The sequence below is a fragment of the Balaenoptera ricei genome, chromosome 3 (genome assembly GCF_028023285.1).
Source record: "Balaenoptera ricei isolate mBalRic1 chromosome 3, mBalRic1.hap2, whole genome shotgun sequence".
NCBI lineage: Eukaryota > Metazoa > Chordata > Mammalia > Artiodactyla > Balaenopteridae > Balaenoptera > Balaenoptera ricei.
In genome coordinates this window covers 49,718,907-49,741,961 of record NC_082641.1, presented here as the reverse complement: position 1 = coordinate 49,741,961, position 23,055 = coordinate 49,718,907, and the positions used below count along the sequence as shown (strand labels likewise).

The 23,055-nt window shown below is 34.7% G+C and overlaps 1 protein-coding gene across 11 annotated transcripts in view; it reads right to left on the bottom strand.

Annotated features, from left to right (window-relative positions):
* Positions 1–23,055, bottom strand: part of IPO11 (importin 11) — a 487,981-nt gene that overhangs the window by 393,395 nt on the left and 71,531 nt on the right. For all 11 annotated transcript variants that reach the window (XR_009502321.1, XR_009502322.1, XM_059916450.1 and 8 more), the window contains exons 16-20: positions 20,904–21,030; positions 8,023–8,056; positions 7,771–7,811; positions 6,362–6,478; positions 506–619 (exon numbers count right to left, since the gene is read on the bottom strand). Coding sequence is in view for 9 of the 11 variants with exons in the window: in XM_059916450.1 (XP_059772433.1) it covers positions 506–619; positions 6,362–6,478; positions 7,771–7,811; positions 8,023–8,056; positions 20,904–21,030 (433 nt within the window). In the remaining 2 variants the exon portion in view is untranslated. The remainder of the gene's footprint in view (positions 1–505; positions 620–6,361; positions 6,479–7,770; positions 7,812–8,022; positions 8,057–20,903; positions 21,031–23,055) is intronic.

Genomic DNA, 23,055 nt, shown 5'->3' with positions numbered 1-23,055 from the left:
TCTCTCTCTCTCTCTCTCTGGAATTTTAGGGTCCTCTCTTCCTGCTGCACATCCCCGTACCTCAAAGGCAAGATATTGAAAATCAAATTCATTCCTTCCCTCAAAAGCAATTCACCTGTTTTTCTGCCTTCCCAATATGAGAAAGGGAACATTTTTATATTAAATCAAGGAAAGAGAGTGAAAATGGAGAGTAACTTTATGCATAAGAGTTCTGAATACCAAGGAAGCTGCATACAAAGAACAAGTGACTGCACAAATCACGAGTCTACCATCACTGGGGAAAACTACATCTAATGAAAGAAATCGTCTTTTAAAAGTAGAGAATATTTTTAAGTGTCAAAAAATGCCCATAGTAAACATATAAAAGGTATTTTTAAACTGTTTAGATCACACATGAGACAAATGTAAGACCTTTTACTATCACTGACAAAGACCACATGAAAACAGTAAAAAATTTTAAAGAAGAAAAAATACTAAACTAAGAAACTGTGGAGAAGTAACTTACCTGAACAAGATGAATAAGTGTTGTCAGAATAGCACACCTCAACATATTGTGTTCTTCACTCTGCTTCCAAAGAAGAGGCAAATACTGTACCAAACACCCTACGTACGGTCGTATCTATCACAACAGGAGTAGAGGAAGCAAAAGAATTATACTAGTAAAGAAGGCGACTTACTTCAAGAAACGCTGACAGACCTAATAGGTCCCAGGCAGCAAATATTTAATATTTACTAGATGTAATATATTAGGCACATATCCTTTTAAAGATAAATTAGACATTACATAGAGACACAAAGCTCCATGGTAAATATTAACAATTTTAAACAAGTACCAAATTTATTGCATGAAATAAAATTTAGGAATAGAAAACAACATACTGAGGCCAGTTATTTCTTTAGAATTTAATAGAAAATGCTGTTACATCCTGGTTCTTCTTAATAAAACAGCTTACCTAATTGGAAATTATAGTGTCTTAAAAAGAGTTAGCACTTACTCATTCATTCAACAATTACCTAATGGCATCTTCCAAGTATCAGGCCCTGAAGACTAGGCACCAAAAAGAAGAGGATATAAAGGTAGACATACAAATCCTTATAATGAAAAACAACAAATGCAAGGTGAAGGGGTTCACAAGGTATGGTAGAAACACAGGAGAAGAAACTCCTTTTCAAAGGATAAAACTGTTAACTCCACTATGGATTAAGCTCACCAGTTTTAAAAATATGCCCTTAAGCACAGCACAGCTTGACATTGAGCTTTTTGGAAAATAAAATGGATCCACACAGAAAATGGACACAGTGCTCCAGATTCAGGCTTACGGTCACACAGTATTTGGAATTGATCTGACGAGAGTACCCTTGGTGATAAAACAGAAGTACTAGACCTTCACAGCTTGAGTACTATCTATCAATCCCACGGACTAAAATTTAAAAATTGCTCCCAAAAAGAGTAAGAGTTTCTTTATTCTGCTTATAAAACATCATACACTAAAAGGGTAGCCAGAAAAAACTGTAGGATTTCTTCCCCCCAGGTTTGGGGGAGGAGGCACAGAAAGATAAGAAGTTAAATATTTGCCCAAATATTTCAGTGAGATAAAACTGAATAAATATTAAGAGACTATTTACATATAAATTCTCAATCATACTACTAAAATAGATATTTATTGAGCACTTAATTTTGCTGAGCACTTAATTTTACTAAGTGCTCTATCTCAAAGATTCCTCCAATTAATTTCTAAAGGCAAACCAATTAATACATAAAAACACTGGTTTCAGAGTGCCTAATGCATTCATATTCAACTAAAAACAGCATATAACAGCATGTTCTACTGATAAGAAAAATAAACCAGCTTTTGTTTTGAACAAATTAGACAGAATACCTTCTAAGGCATGGAAGAAAGGAAGTATACGCTATGAATTGGTAAGTAATAAAACCAAAGTACCCAAATACATTTGAAAGTCATGAAATATTTATATCCCAGTCCTAGTTATTCATTAGAATATATGATGTTCTAAATTACAATTAATGCTTCAAAGACACTATTTCAAAAATCACTCATAGATTCAGTGTTGCAAAAGACAAAAAAAGGGTCGGCGAATCATCAAAAAATCTGCAAACAATAAATGCTGGAGAGGGTGTGGAGAAAAGGGAACCCTCTTGCACTGTTGGTGGGAATGTAAATTGATACAGCCACTATGGAGAACAGTATGGAGGTTCCTTAAAAAACTAAAAATAGAACTACCATACAACCCAGCAATCCCACTACTGGGCATATACCCTGAGAAAACCATAATTCAAAAAGAGTCATGTACCACAATGTTTATTGCAGCTCTATTTACAATAGCCAGGACATGGAAGCAACCTAAGTGTCCATCGACAGATGAATGGATAAAGAAGATGTGGGACATATATATACAATGGAATATTACCCGGCCATAAAAAGAAACGAAATTGAGTTATTTGTAGTGAGGTGGATGGACCTAGAGTCTGTCATACAGAGTGAAATAAGTCAGAAAGAGAAAAACAAATACTGTATGCTAAAACATATATATGGAATATAAAAAAAAAAAAAAGGTTCTGAAGAACCTAGGGGCAGGACAGGAATAAAGATGCAGATGTAGAGAATGGACTTGAGGACACGGGGAGGGGGAAGGGTAAGCTGGGACGAAGTGAGAGAGTGGCATGGACATATATACACTACCAAGTGTAAAACAGATAGCTAGTGAGAAGCAGCCGCATAGCACAGGGAGATCAGCTCGGTGCTCTGCGACCACCTGGAGGGGTGGCATAGGGAGGGTGGGAGGGAGACGCAAGAGGGAGGAGATATGGGGATATATGTATATGTATAGCTGATTCACTCTGTTATACAGTAGAAACTAACACACCATTGTAAAGCAATTATACTCCAATAAAGATGTTTAAAAAAAAAAAGGCTGGCAACTAGAAAACAAAGTGATGACATGAAAGCCAAACATTCCCTTAGGGCAGGAGGAAGGAGGTTAAAAAATACATTATTAGGGCAACTGAGGAAATCTGAATATGGACTTGATATTAGAAAATAGTATTACATCAATGTTAAGTCCTCTGAATCTAATCATGGTTATGATTAAGAAGGAGAGGTCTAATATACTGGGTGAAGTGTCATGATGAAATTAGGTGAAGAATATACGGGTAGTGATTTACTGCAACTTATGTGTACATTTAAAATTTTTCAATGAAATGATGCGAAATAAAAAAATACTATGCATATACATTCTGAAAATGATCATAACATGAGATTTTTGGTAGACCAATTATCAGTTATTTACATAATATTTAAAAAACACGTGGAATTAAGAATGTTTTATAGACATTGGGCTAAATAACCCTATAACAGAAACTGAACCACAAGCGTTAAACAATTGTGACAAAACAGCACTCATCTTTTGGCACTTCTCCAAAGAAAACAGAATGGGGGGTTGGGGGGGTGCCTACTATGAGCATTATCATTATACTCTTATGAGTTAGTTCATTCTATATAGGGAGATACCCACTTTGATTCATAACACGTTAAGAAAAATGTGATATATACACTACTGTGTATAAAACCAGTAACTAATGAGAACCTACTGTACAGCACAGGGAACTCTACTCAGTGCTCTGGGGTGACCTAAATGGGAAAGAAATCTAAAAAAGAGGGGATACATGTATACGTATGACTGATTTCACTTTGCTGTATAGCAAGAAACTAACACAACATTGTAAAGCAATCATACTCCAATAAAAATTAATTTTAAAAAAGGGAGAAAAATACTTGGAGACAATTCAAAAAAAAAGAAAAAGAAAAACATGTGAAAATCAAATATGTGACAGCCTAAAAAATGTTTTAACAAAGGTTCCATTCACAGGGGAATTAAAAAAGTAAGTCTCTAATGACACCTCATTTTAGGTAACATTTTCACCGAACATTTAATATTTCACGCTGGCCCTTTAATTTTGTTATTTTCCTTTAGAAATGCTTAAGTCCAAAGACTATCTACCTGACATCATACCTGATGATTAACACATTTTTCCTGACTGTGTATTTATGGGGTCCCTGCACCGGAATAATTTAATTATAGGTTTTCAACTATGTTTTTTAAAAGTAGAGGAAATATAATCTTCAAATAATTGCAAGCTATGGTATAAAAATGGTGAGTTCCCTAAAACTTCAAAAACTATTATATGTCAGAAAGCACTGTTATAAGATGGCTCAAAATGTTTGCAACCTAGTAAACAAAAATCAAATTGATATATAAATGATAGCTGAAGGATATATAAATGATGGTGTTGTTCAAAGGTTAACACGGGAAAATGTTAAAGAATCTACTAAAAACATTTTTCGTAACCCTTTCCTACCCGCATTCTGAAAACAAAAAGTACTACTGGATAACTATATCTTATTGTTATTTACTAATGATATAGACACCTGAGCTGCTTAGGCTATATGTGTTATGAAAGATGAGTATGGATAGAAACAAAAGCATTTTTAAATTTACTAAGCAAGAGTAATGGGGGAAAAAGGTTTAAAGGTTAGGGGAGATGGTGGTAAGAAAATACATTTCTAAAAGAAGAAAAAAAAAATCTTCTTTAAGAAATTCCCATTAGCCAGATGATATCTAAATTATAAAAATTTGCCAAATCTTGCTTATATAATCAATTTTTTAAACAACTTATTGCAATTGTATGGTGACCTAAAGCATACTGAACATCTGTAATAATTTTGTACTCATGAAATCTTTTTTTGTGTTTGTGAGTTATCTTTAACTTTACCATTTTATACATGAGGACACAAGGTTAAAGACCTTGCTCAAGCTAAAGAGCAGAGACAGGGACTTGAAATAAGTTTAAAACAGTTCCAATGATCAAACTCTCTCAATGTTGTTTATAAACCAATATCAAAATGAAATAATGTAATTAATGTAATAAGAATCCCAAGTGTTAAGAAAACTGTAAGATATTACTACTTTCAGACACCAGGACTCAGATCTGCTCAAAATGATCAACAGTCACTCAAAACTGCAACTGCTGTTAACATACTATAACGTTGAGTTTGAATACTGTCAATGCCACTCAGATGTCTGAACTTTGGTAAGTTTCTTAAAGCCTCAAATTGTTTGAGGTAATACATTCTAATTCCCACCCAAAGATTTAAGTGAGAAATAAATGCAAATCATCTGGCACAGAAGTTGGAAACTTGTCATTACTCAATAACTGATAGCAATTTTCATCAACTGCTTTAGAATTAGTAAACAGGTTCAAGTGTCAGAATTCACTAATGGATTCAGGAGCAGACTTCAGGACTGTGGACTCGAGGTATTATCTTTCCCTAATACCTCACAGATTTACTCAGAGCTTTTCAAGTAAAAATATGCACTGGTAAACTTGGATATAAGAAATTACAGGATAATTATACTGTGATTCCTGGATTATCAATTTTTCAAAAAGATTAGGAGTGATAAGGGAAGCTGAATACATATACAGTACATATACAGTAGATAATAATCTACTGTATAGAATAATCTACTGTATAGAATAATCTATACAGTAGATAATAATCTACTGTATAGAATAATCTACTGTTAAGAACTTTACATATCATTTTTATATTAAACCAATCATGAATATAATGTGGACTAGACTGCAAAACACACTCAATTTTTAAGGTACAAATAATAGACTTCTGAGAATATTTGCATTTGCTGACAGACACTTGTGACTATGCACTCAAACACACTAAATTTTAAGAAATATTATTAAATATAAACTGAATTTTCTAAGAGATATATAATTTTGCTTTCTAATAAACACCTCTACATTGCTGATCCAAGTTTTTATTTATTTATTTATTTTTAATTTTTATTTATTTATTTATTTTTGGCTGTGTTGGGTCTTCGTTTCTGTGTGAGGGCTTTCTCTAGTTGCGGCAAGTGGGGGCCACTCTTCATTGCGGTGCGCGGGCCTCTCATTATCGCGGCCTCTCTTGTTGCGGAGCACAGGCTCCAGACGCGCAGGTTCAGTAATTGTGGCTCACGGGCCTAGTTGCTCCGCGGCATGTGGGATCTTCCCAGACCAGGGCTCGAACCCGTGTGCCCTGCATTGGCAGGCGGATTCTCAACCGCTGCACCACCAGGGAAGCCCAAGTTTTTATTTTTTAATTTTAATTTTCTTAGGTCATTTTATAAAAACTCGAGCATAAATGTCCATTTTGATACATAACTGAAATATTTTAATGATGTTTTAACACTTAAACAACATACATAAAGCAAAGATATTAATGAATTCTACATATACTCTACTTACTCCTCTAACATCTATTTTCATGCTTTACAACAAAATTACCTGCATGTTGACTCTTTCAATCACACAAGAAAGGACATGTAAAACATGCATCTTTGTGTCACATTCTGTAACTTGCTGCAGTAACTGAAAGAGTAGTGTGAACACGGTTTCCAAATACTGTAGGTAAAAAGAAAAAATAAAAGTTTGGAATAGAAATGTAAAACCTTTTACATACAGACAGAAATAAGAAATAAAATTAAATCATAATATCAAAGCAATACAAGACAAATAGACAAAACCTTAGCATTACCTATACAACTTCAAAATGATCAAGGTGCCAATATTTAGGGCAGTGGTTTTTTTCTTTATTGCTGTTAAATGTGTCCATTTTAGAATTTAGTTCATCTAGACACTGAGTAATGTTTTCAGAGGAAAATTGTATCTAAACGTTTTATGTATAAATTTTATACTGCTAAACTCAACTTTTAACAGTGCTTTGTCATTGGTTTTCCACATATGCCTATTGTTCTGCAAAGTCTACTTATTAAAGCAAAAGGAATGCCATTATTGCAATCACATACCAGCTGTCTAATGTGGGCCTTAACGTATGCTGCGCAGAGATATAAATTTTTGTAGATAAATACTTGTAATTCTAAGAACAACAGAATATTTCTGATTGGGAAATAGAAAACAAAAATCCTATGTCTGGTTTTTAACTCCTACATCTTGAAAATTATAGTAGGAGTTAACCAATCACAGGATGCCAGATACATAAACATTTGTTCTTTCACATATCTGGTTCATTTTTATATAGATTGGTAAAACCTATTTCTTTCATCCAAAAATACCTAGTGATTCTTTTAGAAAGTTTTCTGCCCTACAAGTTTCCCCATCTATGACCCCATAAGAAATATAGGTAGACATTTTATCATAAAGTTTTCTTCTTGTTTAGTCCTCTCAAGAAACACAAACACTAATGCCCCAACCTTACTGACATATTTAACAAGTGCTCACTGAGTACCAATTATGTGAAAACACCACACTAGGTGCTGAGAGTTGAGTGAAGGAAAAAAAAAATGAGTAAGACTTGGTATTCTGCTTTTCAAGTAATTTGCAATCTAGTGTAGGATAGACATACAGACAACAGAGGGGGATAACCTAAGGATGAAAAGTAACAGACAAACATGAAATGAAATTACTATGTTTTATAACTGTGAGAAAAAAAGTTCAGCAGTCTACTCCAAAATAGATGACAAGATAACTAAACAAAAAACAAGCAGAATAAAAGTAAACTATTTCAAATTAAAGTTACCAATAAAAGCAATCACTTCCAAAAAATCTAATATACTTTTCAATGCAACTTTAATAAATAACTGATACTCCATATATAATTTCAGCTATAAAATAACACAACATTCTAAAAGACATAACCAGAAATTGTTATAAAACCTAGAAATAAATATTCTTACCGGTAGAAACTGATCTGTTCTAAACTCAAAATCATCAACAGGTGAAGAGCAGTTAAGGAATACTGAGAATATATGAAATTCAGAATATATGAAATTTATCAGGATAAAAATTATGTAAAAACCAAATGCAACAAACCAATCAAAAATTACATTTTAAACTATCTCATAAATTAATTTTAAAAATAAGTAACAATTTTAAAGTGTTGTTAAAATTCTTTTCAATGAAGTATTTTAAAAGTTTTTAAAGGATATTTAACTTCAGAGTGGTAGCTGTTTCAATACGGACCTAAAAGAAAGTATACTGTGAATTACGAATCATTCTAGAATTACTAAACATCATTAATAATGAATGACAAAAAATTTATTGCAAATCACTTTCTCTACTTAAAGTCACAGAGTACATTAACATCTAGAAATAAAAGGACATTCTCCTTATTTAGCAAGGACTAAAAAGAAAAAAATAAAAGGACATTCTCCTTAGTTAGCAAGGACTGAAAGGAAAAAGTAAAATAGTGTCGATTCCCACCCTTCTCAGTTTCCCATAATTTGCTTAAAGGAGTCTTTAATCCACTGAGTGTTTCCAGGAAGAAAACTAATTTGCCGTAACACTGTGGCACTGTGAGAAGAGTGTGAAGATGGTGTCAGAGGGAAAGGGAAGGTTGAGAAGCAGAGAAGAGAAGCAGGAAAACAGGGTGGGCTTGGAGAAGCTGGTGGATGTATAAGTGAAGAGTGAGGGAGGAGAAGAGAAGGAAGAAGAGGGAGGAGGAAAAAGCACACAAATTCCCATTTGTAACCTCAGTTACAGCAAGTCCCTGAAATAACCAAAAGATAAAGTCTTATATTTTCTAAATCCCAAAGTTCACAAATACAGAAAGATTTGTACAAGCTCTTGACCTTGCCAAATCACACTTTCTTTGTGTATCAGCATCTTACCTGGGAAAATCATATCATGATAGCATAATCTTCCTATTTCTTTTCGAGTTTTACCTGTGACTTGACCAGCTAAATGGGCATGGGCTACCACACTCAGTTTCCACACCAAGTCACATGAACTCAAGCCATGATTAAATGCTATACGCTACTCTGTAAAACAATGTATCTAAAACTTTTATTTCCTGGCTAAGAGCCATTACTTTCTTAGATGCTGCTATGCTTCCCACACCTGTAATAGCAACTGGTTTTTCCTTTGCAGCCATTTTTCACAAAGAAACAGTTTTGATCATTTTATAGGAGCTTCTGAGGTCTTGAGGTGCTGATTAGGCATATTCATCAAATGTTAAGTACTCTAGTTCCAAATCCACAGATTCTAAGAGCCTAGAGTGCAGATGTTTTCTCACCTGCCTTTTCTTTTTATTCACTGTTTCTAAAGGTAATAGGAACATTTCTAGATTTTTAAATGATTTAACAAATGTGCTGATTATCCAATACATGCAAAGCACTATGCCAAGTGTTCTACTATGAAATGACCTAAGGAAAAGATGACATACTCATGCAATTAAAAATATTCAACAAGGAACTGTAACTCCCAGGCATTGTGTTGGGTGCTGTGGGAAAAAAAGCTGATTAAGACACACCTAGTCCTTGTCCTCAAAAAGCTTACAATCTAGCAGGGGGGAAAAAACACCCAGATATTACATAATTATAAATAAAAATGGCTAATGTGAAGAGCTTAAGAACAGGATAATCCCCCTGAGGACATGAACTATTTCTAGTCATCTTCAAATTGTCAGCATTTAGTACAGTGTAAGGCATATAACTGGCACTGTGGCAATAAGTTAATTCACAAACACCAGGACTTGAAAGCGCCCCCCAAAAGGAAATCAAACTGTCAGCACACTCACCCTTAAATCTCTCTTGATCTTCCTCCACAAAAGGACCAGAGATGCATTTAACCCATAACGATGACATGTACACAAATAAGTATAGGAAAGAGATATCTGAATGAAAACTAGCTGTGTTTTCCCTCCTAACAAAGGGAAGAAGTCAGTGCAGTACTGCATGCAGAGAAAAAGATGAAATTAATCATGATGTACTCTAGTTTAACTGCAAGACTAGGAAGCCAGATCATAAGGGAAAACAAAAAGCACACAGTTTAAGAAAAGAGAGGAGCATTTAAAATATGACAAACACAAATAAGAACAAAATTAGCTATTCCTGAGCTACAAAAGAAAGAGGAAGTACTTACTGCATAGAGACAATGAACTTTGCAGCAATTCACAAGTAACGGGGAAAAAAAATCAGAACCTGAATTTACAGAATGAAGAGGTGGGGACTGTGACAGAAGACTGGCAGAAGAGCGTCTAACACAACTTCTAAGACATGATTCAATAAATACTTGATAAATAAATGCAAGAATACGAAACAAAACAAATCTTCCCTTAACCAGACCCTAAACATAACTTTTCATAGAATAAACCTAGATTTTTGAAGAAGAAAGAAACCCCAAGTATCCAGAACCAGATCCAGACTGTAACTCATCCTGAGTCTACCTTACACCTTCAGCTGAGACATCAGAAAACTTCTAAGAAGATAATAAACTAATTCCATACGGGGGCAAACAAGTGCCATCAAGCCATCAGAATCATTGGAAGAATCCCAGAGAAGCATACAGCAACAGAGAAATGAATAAGAAGAAATCACAGGTCAACACTACTTCCAAAGAAGTCTGCTGCATAAAGGCAAGAGTAACCAGACACTTCGGTGTCCAGCATGAGAATGAGCCTTGGCATAACTGTCAGGGTGGTTGATTTGAGTTCTAGACTTGGAGCAGCCTAATGCTTGACCACTACTACAGCCTGCCTATAGCAGTGAAGGGAATTCCACACACTAGAGCAGTGAGCATGGAGCTGGGACCTGAAATAAATGGCGATGTCTCAGGGACTTAAGACCACCAGGAAAATGTAAGTAAGGCAAACATGAGAGAATAATTATGAAATAGATTCTATTTCTCTGCTGAAAAGAAACAGAATAATAATTTTATAATATTTTATCCTTATCTCTTAACTCTTTCAATAAACATTTTCTAATTTTCTGATTCCATGCTAGGCATAAGAAGAGATACTAATATGAATGATATTATCCTACTCATTGGCTCTTTTACTACTTGGTACTATTATGGTACTATTTTTACTCTATTATGCAGTCAAGATGACTGAATTACATATTTTCTTCTGAAATACACATGTAAATAACTTTCCTAAAAGGATAAAAAGCACCTTCCATTTTTTCATCTCCTTTTAAGAAAAACATTCTAAAGCTCATTTTCATATAATATGGGTATCAGACACATCATTACAAAACCAAAATGGACTATAAGAAACTTACTAAAGTTTCCTTTCTTCCTGGTTTTAGAGTGGCCTAATATCTTGATGTCTCAAACACATATTTTTGATATTTCCTTTGGAAATTATTGGGTTGGCCCAAAAGTTCGTTCGGGTTTTTCCCACAACATCTTACTCAATATATTTGCTGAATATAAGTGAATTCAGAATTCATTTTGTGAAAACACAGACTACCGCAGAGTTTAAAACCTGTAACAGTGTTTTTGAGACACAAAGGATGATCAAGCAGGAAAACTCAAAACTGTAAGAAAGTGTGACAGAACTGGGAGACCCATAAAAGGCAGAAGAGTGGAAAGACAGGAGAATTTCAATGCACCTTGTTAAAAATACCTCTGCCCAGATCCCAGCTGCACCTCCCACAGTGAATTCAGGGTTTGCCACAGTCATGTACATGTCACTCGAAGTCCCTTCTTAAACTCCATCAACTGGCTTTCCATCTGAAAAACTCCCCATTTCTATGCTGGTAGTCAACCTGCCCATGAAGATGGCCCTTCCTCTGCTTGACAGACAGTAACCCCCACACACCCCACCCCCAAACTATAAACCTTCTGGCTGTACCACAGTCTACATTATACACTGCCTCTTACAAGGCTGAAAGAGTACACTGACGCTAATTTTTAAGTAGCTTCCTGCTTGTTTTATTGAAGGTTGCATAAATAACCTAAGTAAAAAAAAAATATTTTTTAATTACTTAAAATTTCCAAAATTGAAAGGTTATTATTGGATCAGAAACCTTACCACTAAAGAAACCAAGTATGTAAATCAAATATTATGGTTAGAGAATCATCTGAGGGTCCTAGGGAAAGAAAGTTCCTTTCACCTAAAATTTAGTCATTCTGTTTACACTGTGGTAACAACATTCTCAAATCTGAAACTTGCCATAAGCACTGCATCTACTAAGTAACATGTTCTAAGAGGGATGGAAGAAAGCATGCAAAAGATATTTTTTAATGGATTTTTCAATAGAGCATTATAGCACTGTTGCCCTTATAAAAAAATAATAAAAATGGAAACTTACTTCATATCATGTCGAAAAATAAATCCCAGATGGAATAAAGAACCACGTGTGAAGAAAATGGATTTATTAAACAAGAAACAAAAAGAATAAAATCAAAAGAAGGAAATCAATAAATCCGATTATCCTAAAATTAAAAACTTCTGCTCAACAAAAAGACAACAGAATGAGCAAAGAAAGATATAGGAAAAAAAAAAAAGATATAGACATTCCACTGCATTTGTAATGTTTTATTTCCTAAATATTTGAAATATATGGAAAATTATTACAATGGAAATATGGAAAATTATTACAATGGAAATATGGAAAATTATTACAATGGAAATATGGAAAACCAGGTACCTGTTATGTTAGCCATTGAATTTTTCTCTTTCCTTGATATAATTCTTAACTTTTAAAAAGTAAAAAATTTAAAGTATCCCCTTTTTAAAGATGAGTCAGAAATAAGCTTAGAGGGACTTCTCTGGTGGCACAGTGGTTAAGAATCCGCCTGCCAATGCAGGGGACATGGGTTCAACCCCTGGTCCAGGAAGATCCCACATGCTGTGGAGCAACTAAGCCTGTGCACCACAGCTACTGAGCCTGCACTCTAGAGCCCGCGCAACACAACTACTGAGCCTGCATGCCACAACTACTGAAGACCGAGCTCCTAGAGCCCATGCTCTGCAACAAGAGAAGCCACCGCAATGAGAAGCCTGTGCACCACAGCGAAGAGTAGCCCCCATTCGCCACAACTAGAAAAAGCCCACAGGAAGCAACGAAGACCCAACGCAGCCAAAAATAAATTAAGTAATTAATTAAAAAAAAAAAGAAAGAAGCTTAGAAGTTAAAATTTTCAAAGTAGCATTATCTTAAACCTAATCAAAATTCCCAACATTTATTACAAAAAAAGTTTCCAAATACTGCAATATTATAAATGCTTGCCCATTATGCCTAGATCAAGTTTTAATTGCTAAATACTGATGAAAAGTTATAACATTATTTCAAATAAACCAAAAAAATTTCACTCAATTTGCATTATATTCCTCCAGATCAAACAACACTATCATGCAACTATCAGAGATATTTACTCTACACAGTAGCATCTGATATTATAAAATTTTATAGAGTTCTGAGTTAGGGGTTTTTGAGCACAAGTCACCGGTTCTCCTTGTTTGGCCCTGCAATAAACCTTCCTCGGCTCAAAAAAAAAAAAAAAAAAAAAAAATTATGGAGTCCTATACCAACTGGAGAAGTTGCTTTCTCCAGTTGCTGCACTATTTCTATTCTGCCACAGCAAGCCTTGTAATAACATGGCTATAAGACTAGGAAGCCACATAGACAACTAGTTAAATGTATCCCAACTCCATAACAGCTGCAATCAAGCAAGAGAACACAGACTCTGAAAGCCAAAGCAGATGTAGATTCATCAGAATCTATATACTTTGTGTGTGTATGTTTATATACATACAAATGCACTCATGTATGTTTGTACATATATGTCTGAATGTTTGTACATTGTTGTGTATGTCTGTATGTATAAGGTATTTTCCCACATTTCATTAGCCAGCGTTTCTCACAGGTTGAAATTAGAAGAGTATATCTTATATACTATTGATCTTAAATGTACTTAAAAAAAGCGGGGGGGGGGGGGGGGGACGGGACAATGTATGCACCATGAACTTAGTGCCTTACAAAACACTGTCTTCTTAAGGAGTTATAAGAAAATAATTGTGGCAGGACAAAACTGTAAAAGCGTAAAAATGAGATGCAGCCACCGGAAGACATACAGGAAAAGGGCAAAAGCTGTTATCTACAGCAGCATTTCCTCAAAGTATATTCCTTGGATATTAATGTTTTTGTCATCTTGGATAGTCACTACACAGATGTACATTTTAAAGGTTCTCATCAGTCCTACAGTAAAGAGGAGTATTTGAATATTTAGTCCAGTGTTTTCCAAACTTAACTGGCCATGAAACCCTTTTTCCCAAATAATGCTTATTGATGTGATAGATTTAATGTTCTGCTTTTAAAGTGCTGACCTAAATGACTCATTTTTCTCTTCACTTCTCTCCTAATAGACTCATTAAAAAAAGAATATAAGATCCAAGAAATTTCTCTCTTTCCCATAGAAAACTGACCTGAAATTTAAATCTTTTGTAACACTTTCATAAAGCATTTAATGTCTTCTCTCTGATACCACTAATAGAACAGCAAATAATATTTCCAACTAGGAAAACAAAACTTAAATCTTACAAATGCTTTATTCTAAAGCTATTACAAAAGTAAATTAATTCCAGCAAATAGTACTCTTAGAAACAGCTAAGTTTTATTATATTAACAAACTTCTAAGAATTTAAACATGGTAAAATAAAACCGGATTCCCTTGTTTAAGCACGGGATCCTTAAACTATTTAATAATTACAGAATGACATTTAGAGTAAATTCTCAATTATTTACACAAAGTAGGTAACATTTAAGTAGAAAATCCAAAAATCAGACACAGTTACAGAAAGACAGAGAAGATGAAAAGGCAGAGGGCTATGTACCAGATGAAGGAACAAGAAAAAACCCCAGAAAAACAACTAAATGAAGTGGAGATAGGCAACCTTCCAGAAAAAGAATTCAGAATAATGATAGTGAAGATGATCCAGGACCTCGGAATAAGAATGGAGGCAAAGATTGAGAAGATGCAAGAAATGATTAACAAAGACCTAGAAGAATTAAAGAACAAACAAACAGAGATGACCAATACAATAACTGAAATGAAAACTACACTAGAAGGAATCAATAGCAGAATAACTGAGGCAGAAGAACGGATAAGTGACCTGGAAGACAGAATGGTGGAATTCACTGCTGCGGAACAGACTAAAGAAAAAAGAATGAAAAGAAATGAAGACAGCCTAAGAGACCTCTGGGACAACATTAAACGCAACAACATTCGCATTATAGGGGTCCCAGAAGGAGAAGAGAGAGAGAAAGGACCAGAGAAAATATTTGAAGAGATTATAGTCGGAAACTTCCCTAACATGGGAAAGGAAATAGCCACCCAAGTCCAGGAAGCGCAGAGAATCCCATACAGAATAAACCCAAGGAGAAATACGCCAAGACACATAGTAATCAAAGTGGCAAAAATTAAAGACAAAGAAAAATTATTGAAAGCAGCAAGGGAAAAACGACAAATAACATACAAGGGAACTCCCATAAGGTTAACAGCTGATTTCTCAGCAGAAACTCTGCAAGCCAGAAGGGAGTGGCATGATACACTTAAAGTGATGAAAGGGAAGAACCTACAACCAAGATTACTCTACCCGGCAAGGATCTCATTTAGATTTGATGGAGAAATCAAAAGCTTTACAGACAAGCAAAAGCTAAGAGAATTCAGCACCACCAAACCAGCTCTACAACAAATGCTAAAGGAACTTCTCTAAGTGGGAAACACAAGAGAAGAAAAGGACCTACAAAAACAAACCCAAAACAATTCAGAAAATGGTCATAGGAACATACATATCGATAATTACCTTAAACGTGAATGGATTAAATGCCCCAACCAAAAGACATAGACTGGCTGAATGGATACAAAAACAAGACCCATATATATGCTGTCTACAAGAGACCCACTTTAGACCTAGGGACACATACAGACTGAAAGTGAGGGGATGGAAAAAGATATTCCATGCAAATGGAAATCAAAAGAAAGCTGGAGTAGCTATACTCATATCAGATAAAATAGACTTTAAAATAAAGAATGTTACAAGAGACAAGGAAGGACACTACATAATGATCCAGGGATCAATCCAAGAAGAAGATATAACAATTATAAATATATATGCACCCAACATAGGAGCACCTCAATACATAAGGCAACTGCTAACAGCTATAAAAGAGGAAATCGACAGTAACACAATAATAGTGGGGGACTTTAACACCTCACTTACACCAATGGACAGATCATCCAAAATGAAAATAAATAAGGAAACAGAAGCTTTAAATGACACAATAGACCAGATAGATTTAATTGATATATATCGGACATTCCATCCAAAAACAGCAGATTACACGTTCTTCTCAAGTGCGCACGGAACATTCTCCAGGATAGATCACATCTTGGGTCACAAATCAAGCCTCAGTAAATTTAAGAAAATCGAAATCATATCAAGCATCTTTTCTGACCACAACGCTATGAGATTAGAAATGAATTACAGGGAAAAAAACGTAAAAAAGACAAACACATGGAGGCTAAACAATGCGTTACTAAATAACCAAGAGATCACTGAAGAAATCAAAGAGGAAATAAAAAAATACCTAGAGACAAATGACAATGAAAACACGACGACCCAAAACCTATGGGATGCAGCAAAAGCAGTTCTAAGAGGGAAGTTTATAGCTATACAAGCCTACCTAAAGAAACAAGAAAAAGCTCAAGTAAACAATCTAACCTTACACCTAAAGGAACTAGAGAAAGAAGAACAAACAAAACCCAAAGTTAGCAGAAGGAAAGAAATCATAAAGATCAGAGCAGAAATAAATGAAATAGAAACAAAGAAAACAATAGCAAAGATCAATAAAACTAAAAGTTGGTTCTTTGAGAAGATAAACAAGATTGATAAGCCATTAGCCAGACTCATCAAGAAAAAGAGGGAGAGGACTCAAATCAATAAAATCAGAAATGAAAAGGGAGAAGTTACAACAGACACCGCAGAAATACAAAGCATCCTAAGAGACTACTACAAGCAACTTTATGCCAATAAAATGGACAACCTGGAAGAAATGGACAAATTCTTAGAAAGGTATGACCTTCCAAGACTGAACCAGGAAGAAACAGAAAATATGAACAGACCAATCACAAGTAATGAAATTGAAACTGATTAAAAATCTTCCAACAAACAAAAGTCCAGGACCAGATGGCTTCACAGGTGAATTCTATCAAACATTTAGAGAAGAGCTAACACCCATCCTTCTCAAACTCTTCCAAAAAATTGCAGAGGAAGGAACACTCCCAAACTCATTCTATGAGGCCACCATCACCCTGATACCAAAACCAGACAAAGACACTACAAAAAAAGATAATTACAGACCAATATCACTGATGAATATAGATGCAAAAATCCTCAACAAAATACTAGCAAACAGAATCCAACAACACATTAAAAGGATCATACACCACGATCAAGTGGGATTTATCCCAGGGATGCAAGGATTCTTCAATATACACAAATCAATCAATGTGATACACCATATTAACAAATTGAAGAATAAAAACCATATGATCATCTCAATAGATGCAGAAAAAGCTTTTGACAAAATTCAACACCCATTTATGATAAAAACTCTCCAGAAAGTGGGCATAGAGGGAACCTACCTCAACATAATAAAGGCCATATATGACAAACCCACAGCAAACATCATTCTCAATGGTGAAAAACTGAAAGCATTTCCTCTAAGATCAGGAACAAGACAAGGATGTCCACTCTCACCACTATTATTCAACATAGTTCTGGAAGTCCTAGCCACAGCAATCACAGAAGAAAAAGAAATAAAAGGAATACAAATTGGAAAAGAAGAAGTAAAACTGTCACTGTTTGTGGATGACATGATACTATACATAGAGAATCCTAAAACTGCCACCAGAAAACTGCTAGAGCTAATTAATGAATATGGTAAAGTTGCAGGATACAAAATTAATGCACAGAAATCTCTTGCATTCCTATACACTAATGATGAAAAATCTGAAAGAGAAATTATGGAAACACTCCCATTTACCATTGCAACAAAAAGAATAAAATACCTAGGAATAAACCTACCTAGGGAGACAAAAGACCTGTATGCAGAAAACTATAAGACACTGATGAAAGAAAGTAAAGATGATACCAACAGATGGAGAGATATACCATGTTCTTGGATTGGAAGAATCAACATTGTGAAAATGACTATACTACCCAAAGCAATCTACAGATTCAATGCAATCCCTATCAAATTACCAATGGCATTTTTTACGGAGCTAGAACAAATCATCTTAAAATTTGTATGGAGACACAAAAGACCCCAAACAGCCAAAGCAGTCTTGAGGGAAAAAAATGGAGCTGGAGGAATCAGACTCCCTGACTTCAGACTATACTACAAAGCTACAGTAATCAAGACAATATGGTACTGGCACAAAAACAGAAACATAGATCAATGGAACAAGATAGAAAGCCCAGAGATTAACCCACGCACCTATGGTCAACTAATCTATGACAAAGGAGGCAAAGATATACAATGGAGAAAAGACAGTCTCTTTAATAAGTGGTGCTGGGAAAACTGGACAGCTACATGTAAAAGAATGAAATTAGAATACTCCCTAACACCATACACAAAAATAAACTCAAAATGGATTAGAGACCTAAATATAAGACTGGACACTATAAAACTCTTAGAGGAAAACATAGGAAGAACACTCTTTGACATAAATCACAGCAAGATCTTTTTTGATCCACCTCCTAGAGTAATGGAAATAAAAACAAAAATAAACAAGTGGGACCTAATGAAACTTCAAAGCTTTTGCACAGCAAAGGAAACCATAAACAAGACGAAAAGACAACCCTCAGAATGGGAGAAAATATTTGCAAATGAATCAACGGACAAAGGATTAATCTCCAAAATATATAAACAGCTCATGCAGCTCAATATTAAAGAAACAAACACCCCAATCCAAAAATGGGCAGAAGACCTAAACAGACATTTCTCCAAAGAAGACATACAGACGGCCACGAAGCACATGAAAACATGCTCAACATCACTAATTATTAGAGAAATGCAAATCAAAACTACAATGAGGTATCACCTCACTCCTGTTAGAATGGGCATCATCAGAAAATCTACAAACAACAAATGCTGGAGAGGGTGTGGAGAAAAGGGAAACCTCTTGCACTGTTGGTGGGAATGTAAATTGATACAGCCACTATGGAGAACAATATGGAGGTTCCTTAAAAAACTAAAAATAGAATTACCGTATGACCCAGCAATCCCACTACTGGGCATATATCCAGAGAAAGCCGTAATTCAAAAAGACACATGCACCCGAATGTTCATTGCAGCACTATTTACAATAGCCAGGTCATGGAAGCAACCTAAATGCCCATCAACAGACGAATGGATAAAGAAGTTGTGGTACATATATACAATGGAATATTACTCAGCCATAAAAAGGAACGAAATTGAGTCATTTGTTGAGACGTGGATGGATCTAGAGACTGTCATACAGAGTGAAGTAAGTCAGAAAGAGAAAAACAAATATTGTATATTAATGCATGTATGTGGAACCTAGAAAAATGGTACAGATGAGCCAGTTTGCAGGGCAGAAGTTGAGACACAGATGTAGAGAATGGACATATGGACACCAAGGGGGGAAAACTGCGGTGGGGTGGGGATGGTGGTGTGCTGAATTGGGCGATTGGGATTGAAATGTATACACTGATGTGTATAAAATTGATGCCTAATAAGAACCTGCAGTATAAAAAAACAAACAAACAAAAAATCCAAAAATCAGTTCTATTTGCTTTTAGAATGTACCATTGCTTCTGCAATTATAATGTTTTCTTAATTTTGTAATTTCTCTAATTATGTTTTCCTTCGTTGAACATGAAAAGTAGTTTATATTATCGTGGCACACATGTGAAAACAAGAAAAGTATGACCCAAGCCTTTGCTGAAAAACAGGATAATCGGGTAGGTTCGAAATTTTTGTAAAAGGTGGTATATTGAGAAATGATTAAACAAGATCTTAGCATAATTTGGGGGGGGGGGTGGGGAATCACTTAATTTTATCTAAAAATAATTAGAAGCTCAGAAAAAAAATCAACCAGATTCACTTTTACAGACTATGCTGGAGTCAAACCTAAGCACAAGACAAAGAAAATGTACAGTAAGTCATGAATATACTTACTCAGGTATAAAATAAAGTACCAACAGTGGGGGTGGGGTGGGGGGAGGATACTGTTCCACACTATGTTGAACTTCTTTTAAAAAACCTCTTTGGGGACTTCCCTGGTGGCGCAGTGGATAAGACTCTGCGCTCCCAATGCAGGGGGCCTGGGTTCGATCCCTGGTCAGGGAACTAGATTCCACATGCATGCCGTAACTAGGAGTTCGAATGCCACAACTAAGGAGCCTGCCTGCCGCAACTAAGACCTGGCGCAACCAAATAAATAAATAAATATTAAAAAAAAAAAAAAGCCCTCTGAGTAACTGACATATAATAAAGCAGCACACCTACTTGCCTTGAAGGGGAACAAAAGAAGCAACGAAGACGTCATTATCAAGTTTTCAGTAACACAAAATCAAAAATATTATGTGAACACTATACATAAAGTCCTAAAAGAAACAATTCCAAAGTCAAACAAAACAAAAGAAAAAAACCCTCAAAACTGAGAGACGAAGAAAAAATCAATAGTAAGGGTGAAACAGATTATGGTGTTATCTTAAATGTAAAAATGACAAATTCTATCCTGAATAAGAAAAAGGACATGTAAAGCTATAAAAGGATTTTTTTTAAATGCCTTCTTTTATTCTTATTAAAAATTATAAATAATTTTAGATTAGTAGAGTTTGGTTAAATTTTTTTTCATTTACTAGTGATGAGAAGGGCAAAAAATAATCAAAGGACTTTCTTCCCTCAAATCAAACTACTCACCAAGGAATAACTACAGCACTGAAAGGCGACCAACATTCTAAAGAAAGATATAAACCATTTCTGAATTTGAACTTTAACATATGTTAAACTTATAAAAATAACTCTTTTAAAACCTTTAAGCAACATACCACTAAGTCTTGATCCTGAAGCAAGTTACAAATTGCCTCATATAACATGGGTCTTAAGTCAGACTTGAATTTCACAGAAATCCACTGACCAATGAGCCAAATCACCCTGCGTCGCAATGGCTTATACCTAGATAGGGAAAATCATGAAATTAAAATGTTAAATATTTTAAGAAGCCTATTTCACTTAGTATATTTCATCGTTTAAATCTAAAATGTAGTAAGAAAGCAATATGCATTTTTATATAAAAGTTTAAAAGCACTTTAAATGTACCACAGTATAAATACTAACAAAGTTGATTTAAAAAACTGAAAATTCTTATACTGTAAATCTGATTATTTTGTATTAAAGAATTACAACATAGTTATGTACATAAAAACCACGTCCACTTCTATTCCTTAAAGTAACCAAAAAAAGTTAATCTCAATAGGTATAACTAGCTAATGTTCCAAACCCTAAGGCTGGAGAGGCCCCAAAAAGTAATAATAAAGGAATTTTCCAATTCCAATTCTGTTAATCTCATAAAGGTTATTTTCAGAACACTGTGAGAAATTTCTAGACTTATACAAAATATTCATATAAATTTATATTGATTTCAGCTAAAGTTTCTAATTTTGTAAAAGGTGCCCAATTACAAATTGTGACTCAGATTACCAAAATAATGATTTGTATTTTTAAAGTTATAGAACATTTACAGCAACATGTACATATATTTGTTTCTCTATGGCCATCTTTGCTAAAGAAAAGGAAGGTTCTTTAGGCAAAGAGAAAAATCACTTGTGTCCAAGAATTCCACCCACAAAGTCTCTTCTTGATATTATATTTATTTTAGTGGCAAGATGATATTCATTTCTGGGTGAAAATGTAGTAAACTAATGAATATACCACATTTTTAAGAAAATTATAATCTTATACGATTAAACACGTAAAAAGAATTACTCATTAAAGTTCCAAAAGAAGTGTATTCCCTGCTTTCAAAATGTTTAACGTACCTAAAAGAATTAAAGACCACAAAACTATATACTAGGAATGCAGAAACGAAAGAGGGAAGAGCAGGCAGAGGGAGATGGGATTTGAACAGTCTTTAAGATAAATAGCATTTGGGGCAAAAAACTGAAAAGATGCCACTTCAGGGGACAGGGACAATTTGAACAAAGTCCCAGAGATGGAAGTAAACAAGACTTGTGTAGAGTAAATGAAGGAACCACAGAGCCTTTAATTTTGGACTGAGATCTCTGGGACTACCACATTCAACACTCTGTTCTCGACAAAGAGAATGAAGCTCAGAAAGGTTCAAATTCCAAGATGACAGTCACTTCTGGGCAAAGTTAAGAATAGGAGTCAGCTTGTTCCTCAAAGTGTGGTTCCTGGACCGCAGTATCATTATCTGGAAGTGTGACAGAATCACACAATCTGACCCAGACCGATAACCTAAACCAGAACCTGCATTTTAACAAGATCACCAGGTGATTCATATGGACATTAAAGTTTGAGAAATACTGGTCTAGTTCAGTTCTGTCCAAAAGAAATATAATGCAAGCCAAATATGCAATTTTAAATTTGTTAGTACCCACATTAAAATAAGTAAAAAGATACATGTGAAAATTTAATATTTTTATTTATTGCAATATATCCAAAATATTATCATTTCAACATGTAATTAATACATGGTTGACTGGTCTAGACTAAACAGCCTATAAGGGTTTAAGGACAATCAAAGTGCACAACACGTGTCTCCCCACTAAAGGCTTTCTCTCCATCAAAGGCTCACTAGCTCTCTGAGGGCAGAATTGAAGCCCATCTTATTCACCACTGCCTCTACAGGACACAGCAAATTCCAGGGCTGAAAATATTTGATTGAATAAATGATTGAATAACTGAATGGATAGCTACTTAATGGTCAAAATTACTTTTAAAGCATCTCCAGCTCTACAATTCTATGGCTCCAAATATTTATAAAATGATTCATACATGGATAGTTTTCTATTCATTTATTAAAGTAGTCAAGATATGTTAACTGATCTATGACTACATGCTAGGCATCCTGACAAGTACCACATCTACAGAAATAAATCACTAGAACTGCACGATTCAAAACAAGAAAAAAGTATCTTGGAATTATTTTTAGGTGTCTAATTTTAAATGATGGAAAAT